This window comes from Rhodamnia argentea, chromosome 3 (genome assembly GCF_020921035.1).
Source record: "Rhodamnia argentea isolate NSW1041297 chromosome 3, ASM2092103v1, whole genome shotgun sequence".
In the NCBI taxonomy this organism is placed as follows: Eukaryota; Viridiplantae; Streptophyta; class Magnoliopsida; order Myrtales; family Myrtaceae; genus Rhodamnia; species Rhodamnia argentea.
Genome location: NC_063152.1, coordinates 16699318 through 16709122, shown reverse-complemented (window position 1 = coordinate 16709122; position 9805 = coordinate 16699318). Strand labels below are relative to the sequence as shown.

Here is a 9805-nt window from a genome sequence, read left to right as displayed (position 1 = left end):
AGTTCCTCCTTCAACTGCCTTGAGCTTCGTCACCCTCCGCCGTCGTGCCAGCCTCGTGACCCCTCATGCCCTCCCTCCATCTCTGCTACTGCTCGCCCTCTACTCACGCCGTGTCACCAACCCGACACCCGGCTCCACGAAGCCCGAGCTTCCTCCACCGAACCGCCCACCGTCGGCTCGTCGTGCCCCTTCCGGACCCGAGCCTTGCTGGCCCGAACTCGTATAGGCTAGCCCAAGCCGAACCCCCGTGGCTCGAGAGACCCAGCCGGCCCGAGCTACCGGCCGCCATCGTGGCTCCTAATCCGTGCCGCCCGTTAGCCGAGTTGTAGGCCGTGAACAACACCGACCGTGAACAGTACCGGCCTGTGAATAATAATTTGAAATCCCGACCCGATCCAAAAGTCTCGTACCCAACCCGACACCGATTGCCGATTTTTAATTGTGAGTTAAACCCCTAAACCCCGATTAGGGCGCTAATTGCGCTTAGTTAGTGTAATTAGTGTAATTAGTTTAATAGGATATTTAGGTAGCTTAATCGTGGTCGGTTAAATAGAGACTGGGTTTAAGTTAAATGGCCACGATTAATTAAGTCGATCTGCTAGTCGGGTTATTTGCGGCTATTTGGTGATTAAATTGGACTGAATGTTTGGGCAGTGATTATCGGTGTGTGATTGTGAGCGAGCGATAGGGTAAAACCGAGTGGGCGCTTGATTGTTGGTTGGATTGGACCGTTGATAGTTCAATTTTATGAAATTGGATCAATATGTATTGTCGTATTTGTGGAGCATGTCCGGCTATTTATCCCGATGGTTGCTTGCCCGGATGTTGTGGTTGGATTGTTGGATGTGATGGATGAATGTTGTGGGTGTCGGTCCCATATTTTCTAGATGTAAAGTCTGGTGGATAATCCGTGTATTCATACGAATCGAGTGAAATCAAACTGCATATTTTAGCATGAAAACAGACTGGCGCCAAGTTTTTGATCATGACCGTATGAGCATCCGGCTAAGTATAAAGATAAGAATTTGACCGGTTGTTGTCGGATGTGCTTGAATGATCACGTAATGGTTGTCCCTGATAAGATCGTGCAATATCGATCGGAATTACACGACTTGTCAGATGCACGTCAATCCTTGTCGTCAGGTTGATCGGATGCCGGTCGCAGCTTGTGACGGACCGATGCTCCTTTTGGAATGCTTGCTATGTCGTGCCGTGTCGATCGGAATTGCACTAGCATAATAGTCGTCGTCGTCGAAGTAATGGAACGGTGCCCGGTCCAGCCAATAAAGCACCAATCGACTAGTGTGCTAGGCACTAACTGTCTAGTATGCCGGGCCATGTGGCCTCATCTATTAATAATTGGACTTCGTGTGGTGTCATGTGCATGCAAATTGATGCGATGTCTTTCGAGTTATTTGTTAGTTGTGGCCGTTGATTTGGGGTCGAACATTGCATTATGCATGTCTCAAGACCGGTAAGCTTGCATGTGGTTGAAATATCTGCTCTTGGTTGATGCGATTGTTCGTTAGGATGTTTAAGCGAATCAGCGCCCTAGTCGGGCTTAGGCGTTGACTCACTAAGATTTATTTATCACCCCGTCGTTTAACCATTTCAGGTCCCAAGTGATGGAGCCCGTGGATGTTAGGGCCTGGTTGTTAGAGCAGTTTTTGGGAGTAGATGAGGGCTTAATCTTACCTGACCGTGTACCTTTTTGAGGTCCTAGTGAGCCGCCTCGAAGAGTGGGGTTATATATTTTTTTTGGTAGCTCGGTAGGGTTAAAACTCATCTGCTTTGATTTTATGAATGAAATAGTCTTTTGTGAATGACTATCGTGTATGTTTCCTGCTTTACTATCCCCTATTGTTTGTTGACTGGAGAGTTCACGTTTCCGCATGCGCCGTATGTATATAGGTCGATAGTGTACCTATGACGCTATCCTTCATGACCTGTGGTGAGTTTGGTAGGGATATCGCAGGCCCGGGGATCGGGGTGTGACATCCGATCTGTCTGATTTGCTCACCCCTAGAATGGAATAGGTGGACAAAAGATCAAATTTGATAGTGGTGAGTTTGAATAGGATCACACTGTAGGATAAGAAGTAGAATTCTAGAACTTTTGTGGCAAATCATGGTCATTTGGTCCGTCGTTAGTAAAATTACATACGTATTCGTTGTCACTTTACATTAAGCGGATAAAGCGGGGAACAAAAAGACTAACTCCTTTCTTATTTCAACAAAAAGGAAACTTTTTTACATTCTCGTGTTGTCATTGATCAGTTCTCGGAAAATAAGATCTGATGTTGTTTCCTTGGTTTCAGAATTCCAAACTCTGAAACTCTTGAAGCTTGATGGATAAGGAAACTCTTGCAGATTTGGACAGTTCACAATGTGAAGCATCTCCAACGATTCAGGACCACCGTGAATCTCAATCAGCTTTGTACAACCTTTTAAATGAATTTTCTTGAGCTTATTCAAGATAGTCAGATCAGGCAACTTTGCCAATGATGAAAGTTCCACGAGCTCTAAAGTTCTTAGGTTCTTCAAACCTTCAAGGCCTCGAATCTCGGTTAGCTCATCACAATCAACGATGACCAAATCTGATAACGCTTTCAAATTTGAAAGATCATTTGTCGTTTTCATTCTTCGGCAAGACTTGATACCTAAGTATGACAAATTTGCCGGCAGCCTGGGTAGGCATTGCAAATTACAACACTGGAGCTTAAGTTTCTTCAGCTGAGAAAGGAGAATGAGATCGGAAGATAGGGTGGTGATATAAGGAGAAGACAACTTCAAGAACTCAAGCATCCGTAATGTCCCAATCCACCAAGCACTTGAAGCTGCTTCAAGTTTACCAGGACCCCTGAGATTAAACCACAAAGTCAACCTCAAATTTCTCAAATTTAATAGGTTCGAGAAGTTTGGCAAAGTCTCCATAGAGGTTGTTTTACAACAAAGATTGATTAGACTGTCCGGAAGCCGAGGCACAGTTGAAATTCTAGGGCTACCCAATACCAGAATTTTCAGAAATCGTAGATTGCCAATAGTACTGGGAATTTCTGCAAATGTACCCCATGCCTCTAGCTCTTCGAGCTTCTCCAACATCCCAATGGCGCTAGGTAGTTTTCTCAAGGGGCATCTTATCTTTAGAACTTTCAAATTCTTCATGTTCCCAATTACATCAGGTAACTCCCACATAATCGAACTCGATATATTCAACTGAATCAGGGAATTCGACTTAGGCAGTTGAGTCAAGTGGATATCCACTAAAGAAAGGTTCGCTGCTGCTGCACAACCAACGAAACTAAACTTACTCAGCAACGAACACTTGTCCAAGCTGAGAATTTCCAATTTTTTCATTCTTCTCCATTCAGGGATCTCTTCTATAGCTGTAGAGTCAAGAAGAAGTTCCCTCAAAGATTCTAGTGCCCCCATCTCATCTAGTAGTTCTCGGAGATTACTACAATCCTTCAAGTTTAAGAAGACTAACTTCTCAAGCTGACCAATCGATGGATCAATTTGAACCAAATTCTCACAACTTTCGAGAATCAGTCGCTCCAAATGCACATGAGTGGACAAGTCTGGGGTTTTGCGCAACTTCAAGCATCCAGTTAGATTTAGGACCTTCAAATTCTTAGCCAACTGAAAAAAAAAAAAGACGACGTGTTGGTCTTGAAAATGAATCAGGATTACACACGACAAAACAACTTAGGCTGACTTTATTTGAAATCATACCTTGATGTGGCTCCATCCATCCCATTTTTCTGTGATTTGACTCATTGACAGATCAAGGATTAGTAGCTTCCTCATGGAGAAATTGTTCAGCTTAAAAACGGTAGGAAAGTAATTCCATGAAAGCCATGTCAACTCTGGAAGGATACGTGGGCCAAATGTGGTTTGAACCAAATTTGAGCACTGGTAATGTAGGAAACCACGCACCTTAGTAAGGATAGATTTTGTGCTCACGTCCAAGTCTTTGCTATCCATTTGAAGGAACCTCAAATTTGAAAGACTTGCTAGGAAATTTTTTATCAAGGAGTATTGACATGTTTCATCAAACTTGAGACATATTGCTTCTATACTTCCAATTCCATGAACATCACCTCCTATCTGCCAAAATAGAAATAGAAAACGAAAGTTAGAAGAAGCCATAATTTACCGCGTTGATCTTCTTCAAAGGGGAAAACAACTATATCTTTTCTCTTAATGTTGAAAACAATTGATGAACCACTTTTATTAGAGCACAGAAACGAGATCGACTCTGTTAGAAACGAAATCAAAATGAATATGCTGTGACCAATCTACCTAAAAAGAAATGAATATGTATGATTTCACCTGCATTTTCTCTAGAATCTCCAATGCTTGCGCGTGAGTCCACACCCATTGTTGCTTCTCTGGTTTCTTACCGCTTCCTTGTTGTATAAGATTTCTTCCGATATCTCTTAACCAATCATGCATCCACAATCTGTTATCTTCTCTAATCTTTATCAAAGATCTTTGCTGGAGGATGTTAAGAGATTGTTGAGGAAGAAATTTACAGCTTTCCCACATGTAAATCACAATTCGTTTGTCAATCCCGATGAAAAAACAAGCAACATCAAGAAATATCTTTCTTTGGTCTTCGTTTAAAGCCTTAATGCTGATCATCAACTTCCTTTGAACACCCTCATGAGGAAATTCTTCTAGCTCCTTTAATATTGCATCCCACTCCTCTATGCCTTTTCCAGATAAAAGAGAACCTATAACCTCAATAGCTAAAGGAAGACCGCCACAGATATTTACTGCTCTTTCGGAGTGAAAGATGTATTGCTCTACGGGATAATCTCTTCTAAAGGTATGTTTGCTAAAAAGCTGAAGAGAATTATCAAAATCCATGCCCGTGAGTTCATAAGTCCAATCAACAACTGTAGGCACATTGAGGATTCCCCGATCTCTAGTTGTAATGATAATCTTGCTTCCCTTGCCAAACCACTCACGCTTCTGCACGAGCGCATCAAGTTGACTTGCTTCGTCAACATCGTCAAGTAGAAGAAGCACGGTTTTTGAGCATAACCTTTCCTTGATCACATTTTTTCCTTCCATGATATTGTTGATGTCAAGCCATCTTTTTTTAAGAATGCTCGAGATGAGTTGATTCTGCAAGCGTGTAATTTCCGTTTCTCGAATGTTGGAAAGGAAACAACAATTAGGAAAATCATTAGAAAGTTGATTGTACACAATTTGGGCAAGAGTCGTCTTTCCCATGCCACCGATACCATGGATTCCAACGATCTTTGTTTCATGATCATGCGTACATATCATCCTCATGATTTCATCCACATGATTATCTACTTCGACTAAGCAATCAGATACTTCCAAGTATGCGGTTTTCAACTCAGTCAAAACATTATTGACAACTTCTTTCACAAATTCACCTTTGCCTCTGAAAATATTGGAGGAAAAGGCATCAAGACATTAAGTTTAGCAGAAAAATAATGCATCTTCAACAACTAGACCGTACATGATATAAGGAAATACCTGTTTGGCATGCTTTGAAAGTCCCATCCATTTAGTTCTCCAACCTCATTGAGAGCAGCCCTCCAACTGTCAATAGTCTCATTATCCAACCACTTCTTGTTTGCATGAGAAACAATGGCATTGCCGTAGTGATCAGTCTGGTATTTTACTACGGATGGTGCAACATCGTAGAAAATAGGCATGATCTTATGTCTCCTTGTGTTCTTGCTCTCCACCATCTTGACCAATTCCCTAAGGCACCATGTACTGTCTGCATATCCTTTGGAAAAGATTGGTATTGAGATCTTGGACTGCTCAATCGCTTGGAGAAGCTGGCTGCTGATCTCTTCCCCAATACGCAGCTCTTCATCATCTTTATATGCCCGAATCCCAGCGTCAATCATGCTGGTGTGAAGGTAATCAGTAATGTCATTACGGGTATCTGGTCCTCTGAAGCTCAAAAATACTTCGTAATCATATCCTGACAACTTCTCTAGTTCCTGATTATTTGGAGAGGCGTTCAACATGTTTATCTGTGCTCTCTACACGGTCTTATGTGGCTGCCTTTAGTACAAAAGAAGAAAAATAGTAGCAACTACTGTCATTGTGAAGTTCAATCACAAAGATCGGTGCAAATGAAAAGAAGGAAAAATAGTAGCAACTACTATCAATGTGAAGTTCAACCACAAAGATTGAAGCAAATTGTTTGTGCAACAAGGATTTGAAACGCTACCCAAAAATGATGACCACGTGCAGGATGATGAGGGTAATTTCTATTAGAAGCAAATGCAGAGATAAGTTTAAAGTCATTATAACAGGGTATGGTGTGGCTGATTTCTATCAGAAGCAAATGTAGAGATCTACTTTAAATAATTATAACGAAATCCCATCCACAGATGCACATGCTCTTTCATGGCAAAGTTTTAGACCCAGTAGCTACGAAAGTTAGATCCATCTAAACTCTGTAGGAAGGAAACCGAAGAAAGAAAATGCTCAATTATAAGTTGTGGTTCAAAAATCACCTTTTTGTGTTGTTGCTTTAGCAGAATCTGTGTGGAAATTTTCTAGGGAGATAAGGAGTGGCAAACTTATCTTAAATTCTAGGTCAATTGTCTTTTGTATAGAGATGCTTCTAATTCTTTACTTACTGCTTAACCTATTAGTTTGTTATGCCGTGAGAGGTTGTCTTTTGCAAAAACATACACAATCCTAGCTTCTCTATTTAGTTTCATCCATTTATATCTGAGGAATACCAAAACTTTACCACTGAATATTATGTGAATGTTTTGCAATCAAAGGCATTATATACCATGTATTTATAACCATTTTTAGGGGAGTGAAATCAACCGGTGGCCGCTAAGATGTGGCGGCCGTGTTAGTACTCTGTCGAAAAATTGGCCGGATTTTGGTTTTAAAAAAAAGCCCAAAAAATTACAGTGCATTGACGTTTGAAATCAAGTATCACTTAATTGCTAACCGGAGCAAAGCACACCAATCATTTTTGAAGTTTACCCTTATTCATATGGGTGTCGCTACCATGATAGTGCAATAGTATTGCAGTGGAATGCTAGGCAAAAGATCATAGGTGAGTCTCGCCATGATTGCTATATATTTTTTGCCATTCATAATACTTGTGATTGAGATTGCACCGTTGTACTTGTTATACTGTTAGCTTCTCACATCCCTATTCATATTTAGATGGACTTTCCTTGTTTTTGCTATGCTAAAAGAAGAGATGTTGTGGCGCCAATTTCCTCTCTAGCAATACTAGACTACGATCGTGACTAGCAAACCAGCTTTCTTTCTCTCCAAAGCATCCAATGCAAACATAAGAAAACACTGTCAAAGTTATCAAGTAGTTGTAGATGTTGATATGTGATGAATATAAAATCTGTAAGGGGTGCACATAAGAACGTGTGCTTCTCTTGTCTCTTTACATTTGCTCTGATAATTCCTTTTTCTTGACTTGCTTATGTTCCCACAACTAAAAACAAGAATCAAGCAAAATGAAATCAACTAATCCCACAAGTAAATCAAGATTTAACGTGTTAAACTGCATCACAGATAGCGAGAATCAATCACCGATTACAATGAATCTCTGATCTTATGCTTTATAAAACAACAAACTGATACATGCATAGCGAAAATAACTTGGAGCGAAATTACCAGAAGTAATTGTTATAGGAAGGAACTTGACAGTGGCAAGCCTGAATAAGATGGAGCGAAATCACCAGAAATGGGTCTCGAGTACTGCCTGCACCGATCCTCGTCGCAGATCAAATGGAGAAAAGAAGAGAGGAACATCCCTTTCTTTTGTGGACCCGACAAGGAAATTTCAAAGGAAATGATCCCCCTTTCGCTTTCACACGAGAAAGCAGTTCTTCCTTTTGTAGATTTCTTTATCTCACCATTAAATGTGGTCTCAATAAGTTTTCTCGTGAAGCACACGTCGTAGCTTATGGTCTATTCTCATGTTCACACTCACTCAACCCAAAGAGTCAAAGACTCATTATCAACATGGCTAAGAAAAAGAGGCGAAAGGGACAAGAAGGCAACTTCCTTAAATAAAAGAGAAAATAACAAAAAGAGTGCCTAAATTTTGGCCCAATGTACAATGTAATCTCTGAACTTTGACCTAAGGTGCGATGTATTCCTAGACCTTTAATTTGTTCGATATGGTTTGTGATATACTAGTGATTGTTCAGTGTAATCCCTATACTACATGCAAATGTTTAAAAGTTCATGGATTATATCGAATATCGAGCCGGAGTTCATAGATCGCACCGAATAAATCAAAAGTTGGATGACATCGCACATTGGACCAAAATTTAGATACCATTTATGTCAATTCCTCTAATCATAGAATAGATTGAAAGTTTCATTATACAAAATCACCCTTAGTATAAAGAAATTGAGTCAAAATGTGCCCTAACAAGTAACAACCACATGAAGACCCTCTTAGTCAAGAAGCTTCAAGGACACCTTCCGACTCTCATCTGTCCGATTCTGTCCTCCGTGGCTTCCTGTGTTCTCGACACCCACCGAATCGAAGAAGAAGCCAAAAAGACAGACAAATAAAAATAACGCTGGTAAACAAAGCGTCCACGCACGCGTTGTCGTAGAAGGATTTCAAAAACAGTGCATCCTATTAGGTCTAGAGAAATAGATAATGGAATGAATGCAAAGAGAGAGAGATTACCCCGATACCATATTAGTAAGTCCAATCCAAAAGCTTAAGCTTATGGGTGGAGCAAGACTACATGAATAAAAAAAACATATAAGACTAGTTGTCAAGCAATATGGGACAACTTCAACACGCCCTCTCATGTGCAAAGGGATGGAGAACTGTTGCACTTAGAGTTGGCGAACTCGAGTTGGCTGAATTTTGGTCAGCTACATGGAAATGGGCTGCTGATCGAACTCACTTTGCTATGCTATGACTGATGGCGTTTTTTCGCGTTTCGGAGTCTTTTAGATGGGTTTTTAGTTGTTTTTTGTAATTCCAGTGGCGTTTTCGTAATTTTGTATTTCTTATTATAATTAGGGTTAACACCATATAAAAAGGTGTTTGAGACTTCTAGTGGAGGAGACTTTTGACATTCTATCGATTTTGATAATCGCAATTGAGCGAATGATTTGTTTATCTTTTCAATTCTAATTTTAAGTTTAGTCAATTTCTATTGCGTTTCGGCATTAAGAACATATGAATATAAAGTCTCATATATGCAAGCCGGATTACGAGCGGCATGGAGGGTGGACGCACAACTTCAACATCCCTCTCATGTGTAAAGGGATAATAGGTGGATGGAGATCACACGAATACAAAGAGTCTAATACCATGTTAGGTCTAGCGAAATAGGTAAAGGAATGAATGCATAGAGAGAGAGAGAGAGAGAGAGAGAGAGAGAGAGAGAGAGAGAGAGAGAGTGTGTGTGCTTTGATATCATGTTAAGTTTATACGCGGAGGGAGATCACATAAATATAAAGAGTATATAAGACCCATTGTCGGGCAAACATATCCATCCATCCATTGATCTTCTTTGTCTCTTAGCTAGTACGCACTCGTTGTCATTTGGCCCCATCTCTCTCACTTTCTCTCTCTCTCTCTCTCCCCTCCTCCTCCTCCTCCTCCCCCCCCCTCCTCCCCGCCCTGCCCTGCCCGGCCGGGGGCAGGTCTCCGCTTCTTCTCTTCTTTTCAACATGGCTAAGAAATGGAGGTGAAAGGGAAAGCAAGACGACATGCTTACAAAAAATTACAAACAAAAAAGGGACAAAAATAAGTTTTCTTGGTTTCACGAGAAAGCAGTTCTTTT

The 9805-nt window shown here is 40.8% G+C and overlaps 1 protein-coding gene across 1 annotated transcript; it reads right to left on the bottom strand.

Moving 5' to 3' along the window:
* Positions 1-2209: 2209 nt before the first annotated feature.
* LOC125314430 (disease resistance protein RPV1-like) lies at positions 2210-6806 on the bottom strand. The gene is made up of 5 exons (XM_048276657.1): positions 6194-6806; positions 5514-6127; positions 4332-5418; positions 3732-4106; positions 2210-3638 (listed from the first exon to the last, which is right to left on the bottom strand). The coding sequence occupies exons 2-5, from the start codon at positions 6017-6019 to the stop codon at positions 2250-2252; spliced, it is 3357 nt and encodes a 1118-aa protein (XP_048132614.1). The 5' UTR covers positions 6020-6127; positions 6194-6806; the 3' UTR covers positions 2210-2249.
* Positions 6807-9805: the final 2999 nt, after the last annotated feature.